Source organism: Acipenser ruthenus, chromosome 19 (assembly GCF_902713425.1).
Source record: "Acipenser ruthenus chromosome 19, fAciRut3.2 maternal haplotype, whole genome shotgun sequence".
NCBI classification, from domain to species: Eukaryota; Metazoa; Chordata; class Actinopteri; order Acipenseriformes; family Acipenseridae; genus Acipenser; species Acipenser ruthenus.
This window is the reverse complement of record NC_081207.1, coordinates 6881613-6898549: the sequence shown is the minus strand read 5'-3', so window position 1 is coordinate 6898549 and position 16937 is coordinate 6881613. Positions and strand designations below refer to the sequence as shown.

Genomic DNA, 16937 nt, shown 5'->3' with positions numbered 1-16937 from the left:
GTGCCTGTATTCAGAGTCAATCAGTTCAACATAACGGACACCAGAGGGCAATGCAATGCACACCTCTTTTTAGTACAGTGCAACAGCATGTAAAGACATACACCACTGTTATAACTATTCCTTTTGCAAATTTAAGCAGCTTTTATCACCTGGTGTGCCTTCTAGTAATTCATTTAAATAACCTTTAGACTTCTCGTCAATATAATTAATTAAATAATACAAATACTGTGATATAAAAAGGACCAAATCCCTGACAGGTTGTATACTCTATCTCAAATGTTTTTTTTTTTTTTTTATATCTTCACTGGAGGTCTTGTTCGATCCAGACAATGTTTTTTTGTTCTTCGGCGACAGCAGCTTTGACGCAGCTCATAAGCGAATCCATGTCATTCCAGGTCTCTGAGGAAATGGTTCTGATCAGACAGGGCAGCTTATCCAGAAATGTCTCTGCTGCTTTATAGCATTCTAGCAGATGCTCTTCTGAAGATCCATGTCTGTGTAACTTTTTCCTATAAAAGGAAGGAAAAACTGAATTGCAATTAACAAAAATGTTTTGCAGCCTATGATAATCCAAACAAATATGTTACAGACTTGTTAATCAAGTTGGAAATGTAATGTGCACTATATCAAAAATGCCTTTCCTTGTCTTAAGTTTTTGATGCTAATTACAACATCTCAGATAATTATTAATTACTCTGTAATCCCTGTAAATCGTGGCCTATTTAATATGAAGAGATGATAATTGTGTGTCATCTAGATGTTGTCCCTTGTGTTAAGCTACAGTGATATACCATGCTCAGCCACGTTCCGAGTGTTTGTCTTGCTGCGTACCTGAACTTCCTTGCACTCTTCTCTGAAATCACGATGAAGATAATGATGGGGAAGATTTCGGCTTTGTGCATGCGCCTCACACAATCCAACTCCACCTCTAGCAGGCAGTGGGCATTCTGAGAAAGAGGCACAGACGCGTGTCAGACCACACAGACAATTTATTTATTTTTACATCTGTTTGTCTGCTTAATTACGGGTTGAATTTATAAACCAATACCCTGCTGCTGAAGCACAGCTGAATTTTATTAGAGAATTTTAAGCATTAGGGAATTACCCTAGATTGCACCTGCTTATCCTGGGATTACCGCAAAAAATAAGTGTTTTATGCAATCCAGCTGGATTCCCTGGTACTGCAAAATGTTCCAAAAATACAGTTGTAGCTTAAACCAGTGGAGTAAAGACAGATCCAACGTTAAATAATACTGTAACCCCACACCAAGAGTGCTGTGATCTTACTAAGTATATTTGCAGTGGTGTGTGAGGCACCAAATGAAAGGGAAGGCAAACAAAGAGAAGAAAAATATAATAACTAAATGATTATAGGACTGTACTAGAATATAAAAGCAATACTGTTTTTTTTTTAAATTTAATTTTAGTAATTTAGTCCCCGCTGAGTCACCAGGAATACATTTTAATAGATATTACTACCTGTTCTATGATGGCTTCCACTGCTTGTTTTGTGTAGCAGTTGTTCTGTCTTTCTTTCACCCCCAGTATGTCTCCAAGCTTCAGCCTCTCTGCAAACTCACTGTCTGAGAGAAGCTCTGCAAAACAGGAGGGAGGCAATGGGAATCACGTTGCATGAAACATTTACTATTGGGAACTATCCTGGTTGTACACAATAAATGGCTTATGTTTCCTACATAGAGAATTACAATTTGTGTACATGCTCCATCTCCTAGCACCTGCAAATAGGTATCAAATAATGTACCTTTTCAAGGTGATATGCCAAAGGAATTGGAACATGCTGTGTATTTTCTGAACCAGCATGACAAATTGAAAGCCTGTGCTAACACAACCAATGCCATTTTGTGCTTTTCCACTGTATTGCCAACCCCACTGCAAGCAAATTCCTTCAAGCATCCTTTTCTTGATCTGTTATGATATCTGCAATAATACTATGTTTGTTACAGAAGCAGGTGCAGTTAAAAGGAACGTTCTGGAATCTGGAAGCAAAGACAATGGCCAAGTGAGCACACACACACACCAAATGCTAAGTTAGGACATTTATAGTGATTGCAATTCACAACATTGGAGTCTTAGAACTCACAAAACATCATAAAAGTTAAATGTAAATACAAAAGAAATATAATTACACTTGAAGCCATTTATCCTTTATAACATCTATGGTGTAATCCTGTTACTCTTCAGCAGAGGGCACCCTACCTGGCTGACACAGTTGGAATTCCTGGTGCTCTTGGAGCCGTTCATTGAGGAGACGGCCAAGAATGTTGGGAAGGAGGAGGACCGGGCGCCTAGAGTGAGGACGATGGGGCGTCACCAAGGTGTATGGCATGAGAGTGATGCAGCTACCCAGTGCAGCACACTCCACACTGCTTCCTGCAAGAGAGAGTACAAACAGTTAGCAAGGGGAAGGATTGAGTATAGGGGCACAAACAGCTCAGAGAAATGAACTGACACAGCGAAAATGGATCACAGCATGCTACCAGAGGTCAAGGTGTGGGCACTGGTTGATGTTTAACTTTACTTTATCACCCTCACTCATATGTTCTGGCGTTTCTCCAGCATGTCCCAAATATGGAACTCTTAAATTTCTACAATATCCCAATTATCCCCCATCACTTATTTCATACAGAGACACTTGCCTTGCCCCTTGCCTTGCTCATTGCCTTCACAGTCATTGGAGAACCTGAGTGGATTTCTTTGTGTCCTGCCCGTGCTCACAATCCTGACCGCCTCCTTCTTCCCTGCCACCTGATTCTTGTCCAGCTGCAAGAAAGAGTTCAGGGGATCAGAGCTACCAGCAGAAGACAATACACCAGGGCTCTTCAACTGGCAGCCCGCAAGGGACAACCAAAGTGGCCAGCCGACAGTCAGCAAAAATTATAAAAATGAACTAAAATAAATACGGAAAAGAAAAAACTAAAACAGTAACATAATCAATCAATTTGTGATTAAGACGTGTTTTATTTATGTATCCGGCAAAGCAGCGTGTCCATCACACCACCCCTTTTCAGTCACTAGCCACTCAGCACGATTCAAGCAAACCAGTTCCATTGAGCTCCGCTTTGTGTACTTCATTCAAAAGTATGCCATACAAAGGAGATTAACAGTTTGGTCAGAAACAGCAAATGCCTATTATTTGGGAAATTAACCAAAACATAGAAACATGATTACATTGATTTCCATGGGACTAATCTGTCTGTTTTTAATTTATTCAAGTTTTCATTTTTGTGGCAGAGATGAAATAGAAGCAAAGTTTATTTGTTTTAAGTGGCACACTCACACATTGTGTGATGAAAGATTTTCACGTCCACATACTTACAACCACATTATCGCACTGTTCTTGCACTCAGACTGTATATTATAGTATATAACAGTTCATACAGTTCTATTAGTAAAATATTGTATTATTCATATGGTAACATTTTTAAGTCTTGTTCAATATACAAACATTACGTTATATAATATTTATTATATTGCTTAAAAATGTGCAGAGTAAAATACTTCTGGCCCGCCTACTCCTAACTTTTTTCCAATCTGGCCCCCTTAAAAAACTAGTTGAAGAGCCCTGCACTGCACCATCGTTACTCAGGGGCTGTTCTTGTAATGAGAGTTAACTTGTACTGCTTGGACGGCAAGCCACTTGCTTGCTAACTGCTTTGAAAAACAATGTCTCAAGATCTTAATATGAATTAAGACAGAACCCCCTGGTTTAATACATTATAATTACTTATACTTGAAATGATTCAGATCTGAACCAAGGTGTTCTGCCGGTAAATTACAGTACCTGAAAAATATCCCTGGATTTGGATTTCTTGAGCCTGATTCTTACCTTTCTGGTGGTGGTATGTTGTAGGCACATGTTCTCAATCGCTTTGATCAACAGCATCTGAGCTCTGGGGAGGGGAACCAAAGACACTGTCATTCTTGGTATAGGTTTACAGCTATCTCATTTCCTTTTGCAAAACTGGTGCAAACTGAACACTGGAGGGGAAAATCTTTCATAAGCTTATTTGCATGCCATTGAAATAAAACCATCCCCTCAAATCTCTAAATACCTCAAAATCTCTACATATGATTCCATTTAGTATACAGAAAAACTGGTCTCCTAACAGTATTGGGACGCCAACTTATTACAGTCTAATGGGTGTGTGGAAATCTGTACCTTAATGAAATAAATCTCAGGTCATTTCTTTTTCTCTTGTTATGTATAACTTAATTCATTGAGTGTAGGGTATCTCTTATGTTGTGGTTGGTGGTCTGCCTTCTCAAACTGTTTAATTCATATTAGAAATTAAAAAAGCACAGAGTGACATCTACACACAGGAGAAAGTATCTCAGGCCAGAGTATATTTTCATGTCTATAAAAAGTTGATCCACAACCTTTAAGTCGTGTAGCCACAAACCTTCTGAAAGCCTTTGACATGAAGTTTGTGTCTAACCTGTAGTAGTTGGGGATGGTCCCTGAGTCCAGGTCCTGCATGCTCGAGGGGTCGGTGCGGTAGGCATTCCACTGCCCCACTCCCCCGTACAGAGTGTCTGTGATGTGAAGGATCTCGTTACACTGGACCTGCAGCCCAGCTCCACTCCCCTTCTCCATCGACAGGTTCACACGGATATAGAACGAGTCCCCGGAACTCACCTCCCTGCTCTCCAGCTTACGCAGCAGCTTCTGGTAGCCTGGGTGTGGGGCACAGAGATCCGGTATAAGAAGGGGTTCGGTCCATGCTTCACCGAGTTTCATTGAATGGTTTAAGTGCTTCCCAATATTGATTCATTAGCCCACACAATCAGATGAGCATATGCAAAAGATTTGATTTCAATAGCCTCAAGAAACTAGTGCCAACCCAATTACCATGAGCTCCACCACCGTGTCCCTGCTCCATATCCCTGTTAACAATCAATACATGTTCAGTTAGTGTGGAATAAAGAATGAGAAGAAAGCATTTCCCTCACCGTCCATGTTGGGTCGGATGGTCAAGCAACAGAATCCCTGGACCTGCCTGAGGGCCCACATCGCCTCCTCAAGGGTGCTCTCCTCCAGGACAGCTTTGAACGTGTGCTGCTGGAGCTTATACTCAACCTGCAGGAGGAGGAGGAGGAGGAGGAGAAGGAGAAGAAGAAGAAGAAGAAGAAGCAGAAGAATAATTTATATATTGGTATTACCTTAATTGATCGTTTGAGAACATTCTGGTATTATTATGTATCGCCTACATTGCATTGTTATTATTTAGGATGAGAACATTCATCCATGATGAAAAAAGGTAGAATATGTATATATGCTAAAAAAAACTTTAAATCATTTGACAAATGTTTGGATGACAAATCTATAAACAGCACTATCTGAACTGCATTGTTGTTATTCAATCACAGAATAGCTCCAGCATTTCTATGTAAAAGAATATTGTGGTGGAGTCTTTACCACATGTCAATGCATGTGGAAGAACCTTCTGAAAACTCACAGCAGATTCAAAAAGAGTATATCTACCAGTGATCAGTGTTCTGTAGAGTTCTGTAGCTGTCTCAACTGAATGATGTGTAGACAACAAGAAAAGTCCTGTTAAAACGCCATTTTATTCACATGAGTGTTGCAGAAACTAGAGCGAATCAAATTGCAAGGTGGTTTTAGAAAAGAAAGAGCCTCGCTACTTGTCTGGGTATGTAAAGCTGTTTTGTCAGGAGTGATTTGAAGGCGGGATGTGATGCACTCACAGCCAGGATCTGGGAGCCCGGGCTGAGCCCCATCTCATCAGCAGCAGACCCCGTGGAGACAGAGTGCACAAAGACCCCCGCCTCGTTCCCGCCCACCACCTGGATCTGCCCCAGCAGCACCTCCCCCTGGAAGGCAATGGTCATCACGCGGCTCTGAATGCGCCGGGCTCTGGGTCGAGTGCGCATTAGAAATACCCTGTACACAAACCGAGGATAGCAACAGGCAATGAAACACTGACCCTGCACAGAGGGGATAGCATTCAAAAAAAAGAAAGAGAAGTTAAAGGAATGAATATATCATTGCAAATGAAAGTTTTGGTCAACAGTCCTTTATTTCCACACTATGATAATCTTAACAACCCCACAATGGAATGGTGTGTGTAAAAGAATCAGTCTTTGCCTGGTTTGACTTACCCATTGTTGGGTTCAGAGGTTCCAGTTGATGGAGGTGGTGGGAATGTAGCATCTGCTAGATCTACAACCAAGAAAGACATTGATCACCAAAACACAGATGTCTATTTAGAGTTAGACACTTACAGGGCAGGGTCATGGAGCCTACATCTGGAACTATACAAGGCTGCCATTAGCACCACGGTAGACTTGGAAAGGCCCGCTGCCCACAATTAAGATGGGGTTTTTGGCATCAAGGCCAAAGTTGTTGAGGGCAGAGGGCTAGCTAGTGACCTAACACAAATAAAAGTGTGCACACTGGTGTTTCAGCCCTACAAAAAGACTAATGACTCAATTAATTACCAGCACTATAGTTGATCCTGAAAATATGATATACTGCACCTGCACAACAGGGGGCTACATCATAGGCAGCCACATATTTCCTTTGGTAACTGGACGTTTAGTATCACATCTTTTTTGTAAACTGTCGGAAAATGCTACCTTTGGTCGCCACCATAAAGTCATTATCCGAGTCCACCAGTGAGCGCATTGAATCCCAGTCTAGGATCGCTTGGCTGCTGTAATTCAGACAAACGGAAAGTCTACAGTTAGAACAACAACAGGCAGGATCAACAATGAAGCTCTTTAGATTACAGGACATGATTAGTCATTTCATTAAGGTTAAATAATGCCGCCCCCCTCAGCCCTATACCTCAGTGATATTTCATCCAGATAGCCTTCTACATCTCTCCGACTGATCGACTCACGGCACGGCGGCTCAGCCAAGTTCGACTTGAAGCTGTTGAGCTCTTCGGAGCTCCAGTCCTTGACTCTACCAGGAGGGCAGTACTGTACAGGGAAAAAAACATCACTGTCACAAGGCTGCAGCAACTAGAGTGTACACCTATATACTTATATCAGGGGGTTCCAGCTACACTGGAGACACCACCACTGTTCACTGGAGTCTGCTCGAGTTTGAATCTGGCTTAATTCACAAACCAGAGGAAGTTCAATAGTCTATCCCAAAGAAACACCAAACAGTTTGGGATCAACACTGAGAAGGTGCCCACTTAGTTCTTTTTTTTTACCACAGTGTTTCTGTTTGTGTCTATGGTATAGAGGTGAAAGCGCCTTTCCAGTTCATCTAGCAGGATATCCCAGGGTAGTCCTTACCTCATTGCTACCCTCACAGTCGCTGAAGGAAGATGAAGGATCAATGGCCAGCAATCTCCTCAGCTTCCATTTCCTTCTCTCTGTCTTGGTTTCACTGCCGTCCCTTGACTATCAGAAAGTAAATTTATAAATACAGGAGCTGTGAATGTGTTTAATCTGAGTTTATCCACCCAAAATCATGCCTCATTCTGACAATCTGATAATCTTCAACCCCAATGCAATGATTATGTATTGTTAAAGGTAGCTGGTGTAATTACCAAATACCTAATGTATCACAATGGTATAAACTGAAAGACAGTGGTAATCCATTGCAGTAGCCATATCAAAAAATAAATGGTATTTTCAGATACTTTTGTGGGAAGAGTGTTATTTCAAAGTAACACAAAGCTTAGATGTCATTTCTATCACAAAGTAGTATGCAGGCGCTAAAAAACAAATAGGAATGTGTTCCCTGACCTAAATCAGGAATCTCCATTTACCAACCTATAGTTGTTTAAATATATTTATTAAGTGTCAGGTATAGCAAGAAAAGAAACAAAAAAACAGAGAAGCATTGTAAATGTATAATACAAGCACATGGAAATGACTGTTCTAACTGACTGTGATGAGGAAGGCTGGGCTGACCTCCTGCCGCTTAATTTGTGCCTTCATTTGTGTCGCCTGCTTGCGCAGCTCATAGATCTGGTCCTGGAGCTCCATGACCTGCAGCCGCATCGAATCCTTCTCAGACAAGCTCTGCGAGATGCTGGATTGCGCCTCGTCACGAGACAGATAAGCCTAACAGCAAGCAGAGGCAGAAAAACAGTTTTATCAGACTGCTTTATCAAAATGAACAGAGGCAAAGGCCCAGAGTCATGTCAGCCAGACTAACCCGGTCTCTCTCGCTCCGCAGCTCTCTCAGCTGCACCTGAAAGGCTGCTGTCTTCTCCTGGTGCATCTCGCAGTCCAGACGCAGCTTCTGACACTCCAGAAGCAGAGCCTCCTTCTCCTCAAAGTGCTGAAGGAGAGAGTCGATAGCCCGGTTAGTGTATGAAAAGTGTGTATCACAAGAAAGGTGGGAGGTAAAACTCCCGTTACACAACAGTTTGAGATTGCAGGGGTGTCCAATCACGGTCCTGGAGAGCCATTCCACTCCAGGTTTAACAGGTAATATAATTAACTACTTCAGGATCTGGATGGATGTTTAATTGTCTCATTTAAACCATTTAGAACAGGTTGGAACAAAGACCAGGAGTGGAAGGGCCAATTTAGGATACTCCTGCGCTAATGGTATAACTGAACTGTCTCAAGCTGCTGCTGGGAGGTGGCTATGGAAAGGTGTCCCCTGGCCCCTCTCACCTCATCCCGTTCACACTTGGCCATCTCAGCCTCCTCGCGCAGGGAGTGGATTTGCTCCATCAGCCCCTGCCTGCTGTCCCTCGCCTCCACCAGGTCCTGCACCAGGATGTCCTCTCTTGCCTGCAGGTCACATGACACCGGTGTGAGTTGCACCCTTTTTTCAAATGTTCTAACAAAATATACTGATGCACAATGAAAATGTAACAGTTTAAGTTTTATATCAATAGCTCATTGGGCACATACATAATTTTATTTACATTTCAAATAGTGAGCAGATAGGTTTGTTGATTGTTTGAGTAGTATTGTTCTTTGGGATAACAAAATACTGCACTCAAGTCATGTGATTTCATAAAAACGCCAGGTGCTCAGTGTTTGGTATTTGAGTTGAGTTAAAATTGCCCAAATGAGTGGATTAAGAATGTTTAAATAGCCATTCCAAAAGTCATGATTTTATTTAACGCAAGACAAGCGAAAGAAACGACCATGCCCCACTTGAGTAATGAAGATCGCCTGGCTGCTATGGGCATGATTGAAGGTGGCCTGTCTGGGAGAGAAGTTGCCCGGAGAATGAGATGTTCTGCTTCAACAAATCAGCAGACTAGTCCAAAGAAACCAGGAAACCAGTTCTGTGAAGGACATGCCACGTCATGAAAGGCAGAGGGTCACCACACTGGCCCAGGACTGTCACATCTGACTGATCCATCTGCGTAATCGTTTTCAGACTGCAGTGGCTACAGCATGAGAAACTCCAGGAAGAATTAACCTGCGCATCAGCAGAATGACTGTAGCTCGCCGTCTGCATGAAAATGATTTGCATGCTTGGAGGCCGTTCAGGGGTAACATGTTGACAGCTAAGAGATGAAATCGCTGTAAGCCAGCAAACATCTGAGGTGGTGGCAGAGAGTGGTGGAGTGTTTTATTCACCAATGAATGCCGTTTTGCCTTTGACAGACCTGACGGAACATGTGTGGAGATGTTGTGGTGAGCGTTATGCAGATTGTTGTGTTGTGCCAACCGGTGGGGCAGTGGAAGTGTGATGTGGGGAGGAATCTCCTTTAACACAAGAGCACCGATGGTGCAGATTCAGGACAACCTTACTGCTCAGCGATACATTGACGAAGTCCTTGATGCAACAGTTTTTCCATTCCTGCAAGCCAATCCAGAAGTGTCGATTTTCCAACAGGACAATGCAAGACCATACACTGCTAGGATTACAATTGCACGACTTCAAGAAAACAATGTCAAGGTCTTGCTTTTTCTCCTGACCTGAGTCCAATAGAACATCTGTGGGACCAAATCGCCAGTGCCATCCACAGGAGACAACCGCGACCTGCCAACCTTCGCCAGCTGGCTGCAGCTGCACAGGAAGAATGGTGGGACATCCCACAACAGTCTACCCAGAGGCTGATCAGGTCTATGCGTCAACGCTGCCAGGATTGTGTTAATGCTCAGGGAGGTCACACCCGATACTAACTTTGTAATGTTTTCATTTTGACAGAGTGTCACGTTTCATGCTGAAAACGTATCATGATTCTTCGAATTGTATTTTTGTTCACATTTTCTGTGATTTTGTTTGATATCTATGTTTAAAATATTTGATTAAATCCATTAGACCTGAGTGTTGCATTTCTTTTGTGCATCAATATCTGTAAACCTTATTTGTCTTGTGATTCCAGTTTCATTAAATGGTTTCTTTTAATGAAAGGCGCTACACAAAATAAATATTATTATTATTATTATTATTATTATTATTATTATTATTATTATTATTATTATTATTATTATTATTATACATAAAAGTACATTTTCATTTAACTGCACCTGCTGTTTTTTTTTTTATCTTTATTTCACATAGTTTGCTACTGTTTCACTTTCTAGGTCATTTTGCCTGAGCAGTGTCTTCTGGGTCAAAGCATATGACTAAGGGGAAAGCAATTTGTTGGCTAATGACAGAAAATAAGGCTTTGAAATGGGGGGGGGGGGCAATCACACACTATAAAGTGTGTGTGTATGTGTGTGTGTGGGGGGGGGGGGGCACAGAGACCTCTGCAGTGTCTTCATTTACAGGTGCTGTGTAGTCTAGTATTTGCAGTGCAATCCCTGCTCTCACCGGGTCAAACTTCTCCGCCTGCAGCAGCTTGTGGTTCAGGCTCTCGATATCCTCTTTGAGCACCAGCGCCTCACTCCGACGCTGCAAATCCACTGATTTCTTCCTTTCAAACTCCGACTCTGACTTGGCCTTCTTCAACTCGGACTTCATCTGGTAGAGCTGGAGAGAAAGACGCAGGTTAAACCAATGAGCGGCCATGGTTAATCTGCAGAGCAAGGATGCTTTTCCTATGCTTGATACACTTACTTTACCCTGGCCAACCTCGGTTTACCAAGCCTAACCACCATATATCTCTGTTTGCCAACAGCTACTGTATGCTTTCACCAGTGTTATGCCACTGGAAACTAAAGAGCTGCCCTGAACTAAGAAAGTATTGCAGAGCTTGAAAACAATCTGTTGTAAATGATCCCATAACAGGCATTCAATTACAACGTCTCGGATTCAAAAATGTGTCTTGCGCAGATGTACCAAAACTTTGAGTTACTTTACCTCGAGCTGCAGGTCATGGCAGCGTGAGGCCATTAAGGAGCTCTCCTCCACTGCGCTGGTGTAGCGCATGCACAGGTTGCACTTCTCGTCCTTGACCCGCAGCAGCTCCTGGTAGCGGAGATTGAATTCTCTCTGGAGACGCTTAAACTCTGCTTCCAAGTTTTCCAGCTCCTCCACTCGCCGTCTGGCCTTGGCCAGCTCAGCCTCCAGCCGGAAGCAGCGACTCTCCAGCAGCAACACCTTGCTCTTCTCTTGGTTCCGGACCTGCTGCATCTCTGTCATTGCCTTCACCAGGTACTCTGTCAGCTCCGAGTGCTTCATCACACCTGCAGCGGCAGTACACAGCACAGCTCAGCCCAGGACAAATATACTATAGGATGGTTGCAATAGTTTTTTTCCCAAATAGTGTATTGTTATGTGGTTTGAAAGAAGTATGGTAAAAATGATCAGGATACTTGAACATTACATATTTACAGTCCTATAATTAAACTGTTGGGGAGAGGGATGCATTTTCTGCTGTTACATATACATATACAGAAATATGAATCCCTGTATAATTAAACAAAAGGGACAAGGGTTGTTCCTTGTTTCTAGGCCAGATTGACTAACCATTTACCCTTTCATCCATAATTCACATAAAGACACTGAGAACGAAACATTGACACTTTTACCCGATCTTATAAAGCCTGTATACATTTCTTATTTAAAAAGCTTGTATTTTTAAGCTCTAACTTGGTCCAAAAAAAGTTATCAATTTCCACATTGTTTCTTTTTTTTCTCACCTTGATACAGCTAACAAAACACTAGCTCTAGTCCTGCCCCAGTCAGTGACTCCGCCCCCACTATTCTTACCACTAGAGTGCTCCATGGTGGGCTCCTTGCCTGTCACCTGGGTGTACAGCTTTGGGATGTGGATCATCAAGCTCTCCAGGAAGGCAATGGCCCCTTTCTTACCCTGAGTTTTCAGAATATCCAGCATGTGGCCTGAAATACAGAGCATTAATGAGTGAATCCTTATAAAAAAATATCAGAAGGTCCAAACTGGTGTCTCCCCCAATGAACATGAACATGACTCACCGGTCCTCATGCAGCGGTTGGTGTTCTTCACACTGTGCAGGATCTCTTCTTCGTCCAGGTCGCTGAGCACGCAAGCCTGTCGCAGGTATGCAGTCAGCATACATGGCTTCACTCCCAGAGTGATCTTGTCCCGGTGGTTATTGATCAGGTCCCAGAGTTCCTCTTCATCCAGATCGTTCATCTCCCTGCCAGACAGGTCTACTTCTCCAGCCATCACCTGCCCAGGCTGAGAAACAAGAGCAAAATAGAGAGATAGAGGATGAAAACAACACGTACGGACACTGAACGCCATACTGTCCCTGTAAATAACCTTTTTTTTCTTGCTATTTTTTTCTGCCGTGGGGCCCTGGCATTGCTTCATAAAGGGCTTAATGTTAAAAAGTACTTAGTGTTGATTCGGTTTTTCTTTGGGCACCCTTGGCACAGCACTGCTTAAGAAAAATTAAAATCTGACAGCTGATGCTTGTAACACATACTTGATTACATTCCTAGCCACCCACCCTCTACGTTGCAAGTAAGCTGCGTTCTTTTTCTGTGTTGTTAAAAGGCGATTTGTTTTAATATATAATGTACTTCCTGGTGCTGGAGGACTATATTTCCCAGTAAAAGAAATGCTATCATCCTGATGAGTCATATGACAATGTGTTGTTTATATTTCGGGTGGAATCTCCTTGGAAACCAAATAGGCAAAAGAACAACTAGGCAGGGAAACAATGTTGTGCAAACAATTCAGTGGTGTCTTTTTGCAGTATTATCTACCATCCTTTATTCAATAACAGTTACTAAACTGAATGAAATTACTCTGGTTGCATTTTTCTTATTATTTGAGAATTGAGGCCTCATGAGAGCTGAGGGACATTGCATTGGTTACTGTATGGCACAGTGCTAGGGGCGCTACAAGTTTCCCATTACAAGTGCATCTCAATCCTGACCTGAACACACCCTGACACTTATTATTATTATTATTATTATTATTATTATTATTATTATTATTATTATTATTATTATTATTATTATTTATTTCTTAGCAGATGCCCTTATCCAGGGCGACTTACAATTGTTACAAGATATCACATTATTTTTACATACATTCATTTATATTGTTATACTGTTTTGTGCTGTTATGCTTTATTATTGTTTTTATGTATATATGTATTTGTTCCTTTTATTATTAATATAAGTTTGCGTTTGTGTGTTTTGGATCAGCAGGGAGGGGGTTAAATTCCTCCCTGCCAAAATACATGTGAAAATGTGGCTGGAGCATTAATTGAGTAACTGTTAATTATTGATTAATTGGGCTCCAGCCACAAACTATAAAAGTCAGGAGAGACCCTTTGTCAAGGGAGAGAACTAAGAGGAGGAAGGTGAAACAATACTGTGAGAACAAGAAAGACGATTGCTACCAACTGTGAGACCTTGTAGGTCCTAGTTCTAGAAAGATTACTTGTGTTTTGTTCTGTTTTACTTACCTGTAAGCAGGAAGCGACCCCAGAAATATTTCACAAAACTGAACCACACCGACAACCCATCTCATGCCAATAACGACTCTGCATCAACATGCTGTAAAGTGTTTTAGCCTGCATGTTTTAGAGTGCTGCATTTCTGTACTTTCACAGCAGCTACACTGTCACATTAGAAAACTGCATTCAAAAATGAATAAATACAGCACACTGCCATCGAGACAGAACAGCAACTACAGTGACAGTTGCCAAATACTCCACAACAACAATAAAAGGTACAAATAAACCTATTTGAAATACACACTTAAACTAAAGAAAAAACTCTCACAAATCTATGCTGGTTCCATTTCTAATCATTACTCTCACAATCACTGCAACTAATGTAATCATTACTCACCCCCTAATCATGGTGTATAAACATAAACTTAACAATAACACAATTTGGCAATTATGTGTTAATGATTAGGAAATGTATTATTCATTTGAATGCAAGACACTGATAAAATTAAAATACAAATGGAACTTGTATAAATTTGTATTGTATCAACCAGAAAAAATGCAAATAATTAGCACTGCAGGTAAAAGGATATTAAGTTACTTTTCAAAATAGCCCAAAAAGGTTTATTAGTAAGCTTTGTAAATAGTAAATAGACAACAACACTGTCGTTAGTGATTGGAAAGCATTTTTCCCACCTGTCCTTGATTATTATTATTATTATTATTATTATTATTATTATTGGATCGTTTTGAAAAATGGTGTCCCAGTAATTCAATATGCCTTCTCAGATACAGTATCATAAATTGAGCACAAGTTAGATGTATCAGGATACAATACTGCTGCAACAGACAATTGGTTGTCAATACTATAGTAGTGATATTATCAATGTTTCCTATTAGAATATAGGATTTCTAAACAGAGTTTAAACTTTTCACAACCCCCCTTCCATTCAGGGGTCCTGGTTTTTGTACCTCTGAGGTGGCAACTCTACCCTAAGAACAGCTGGTACACCAGAGTGTACTGCCACACTCTGCCCCCAGTGGACTGTGTGATATTTGTAACTGAAGTATTAATTACATTCACTATGGACAGTGTTGTTTTTGTCCTTACAATGATATAGAATGCCTGATAAGTTCCTATGTAAATTATCTGATTGGTTGTAGTTTACAAATCCTATATTGATTGAGTGTAATATGCTGCCTGCATTACTGCACTGTCACGCTACTATAGATAACTAAGGGTTCAGATAATCCCTTAATGGGTTACTGCCACCTACCATGTAGCTTTAGGCTACAATAATGACTAGGTTTACACCTCAGACTCTACTTGTACCTATCCTTCCGCATACCTGTATCCTTGACTACCTTTCCACATCATACAAACACCGAAAAACCTAAAGGGGTTTTCCAATTCAAATAGAATATTTTACATAAGAGACACAAATTCAAGATTTTGGTTATTTTTTCTTTGTTGGTTTTAGGCAGTAATAATTAATTGACCAACTTTATTTTAAAATGATCTTAATCTTTGTCAGACTACTTAAAAAGACTTTATTAACAATATTTGATTACATTAAACAGGGCATTCAAAGTACTAATTTAAAAAAAAGAAAAGACTGTAACACTAATAATTAGATCAGAACTCTGGAAATACAGTGCCGTGAAAAAGTATTTGCCCCCTGTCTGATTTTCTGCATTTTTGCACATTTTTCACATTGCATTTGGTCCGATTTTTTTGTGGGTTGTAGTAGTATATAGAGGGAGTCTGAGAGAAAAAATGACACCAAAGTTTGGTGCTTCTTTCATTTGTTTGGTGTGCAAGATAATCAAACATGCAATCTTCAGGTGTGAAAAAGTTAGTTAAGGGTATCTACGTTGTTAAAGTAGTCACAATGGATTACTGTTGTATTGGATCATACCATTGGGACCCATGTGAACATATGAAAATGTTACCACAGTGGTACTGTTCTGCAACTGGCACATATTGTGCTAGCTTCCCTAGACCACTGCTTTTTAGTGCAGAACCATTACACTGTTGTCGTCATATATGGTCCCAAAGAGTCATGGAAATGCCCTTTGCTGAGAATCAATGGAAAGTGAGACTGTGCCAAACTAGACATTTGTCTTTTTGTGAACAACAATAAAGCATTCCCCAGGATTCATAGCATAATTTAAATGCCATCTACTTAATTGTGACGGTAATGGAACAACAGTTTAACTCACTAGATATCCACAAGTTAACTTGTCGTTTTGCTTGAGGGGGGGATCTACGTTGTTAAAGTAGCTACTTTGTTTTGCAGGTATGAGTGTTATGATTATCATATTAGAAAACACAGAACCACCAACCAACACAGTGTGTTACAGGGCACTACCATGGCACATGCATTCAGAACCACAAAGGCACTGTTTTACAAGCCTCTAATCACAATACAGTCATGATTGGAGGGTATTTGTAAAATTAACATGTGTTTTTGTTTCATTAAAAAATACAGATTGGGGTAAATACTCAGAGAATATTCACCCCTTAAATATACCACCATTATATTCCTGAAGAAACCCTACAATACTACATTATACAGCCACCAGGAAACACAGTGGATTTGGTACTGATACAATAGCACACATGTACTGCTGTGGTACTGTAATAATTACTACGTCAATTAATAACGACGTCAACTATGGTTGCTAACAAGATACCCTTTTTATACAGAACTACCGCATTGTCATTGTTGTGTCACTCACACAGTCCTAAATAAATCCCACAATTCCCTGCCGTAAATAAAGCACCTTGCACGTGAACATTGCGAACTACACCGTAGCGATTCAGCTGTAAACACAAACAAAATATCCAAACTTACTTTTACAGTACGCTGAGATTAAGAAGCCTGGGTGATTGTACACAGCCCAAAAGAAACGTTATCCAACTCTTCTCACAAGAGCTCTTAATAAAGTCAGAGACGCAGAAGACAGCATTATTCAACTAAAAATAAATCAGAAGACTGCGATCCTGTAACACGGACAAGAAAAACTGGTTAGTCTGGCTAACTTGAAGGAGGAGTTTTGATGATCGAGAAAATAGTTTTACTCTTGCGATGCAATGTTCAACCTTAAACTCAAAACAACGATTGATCTATGTTATTGTCAAATACAGAATACTAACGTCACACTGTTTTAGA

General features: G+C 40.8%; 1 protein-coding gene across 1 annotated transcript; it reads right to left on the bottom strand.

Moving 5' to 3' along the window:
- Positions 1-274: 274 nt before the first annotated feature.
- Positions 275-16752, bottom strand: LOC117424588 (caspase recruitment domain-containing protein 14-like). The gene is made up of 21 exons (XM_058992441.1): positions 16620-16752; positions 12305-12530; positions 12080-12211; positions 11228-11553; positions 10739-10897; positions 8629-8748; positions 8162-8287; positions 7915-8067; positions 7291-7398; positions 6830-6966; positions 6619-6695; positions 6142-6202; positions 5728-5923; positions 4972-5098; positions 4458-4695; positions 3848-3911; positions 2654-2781; positions 2218-2387; positions 1480-1595; positions 832-947; positions 275-509 (listed from the first exon to the last, which is right to left on the bottom strand). The coding sequence occupies exons 2-21, from the start codon at positions 12516-12518 to the stop codon at positions 302-304; spliced, it is 2976 nt and encodes a 991-aa protein (XP_058848424.1). The 5' UTR covers positions 12519-12530; positions 16620-16752; the 3' UTR covers positions 275-301.
- Between the last annotated feature and the right edge of the window lie 185 nt (positions 16753-16937).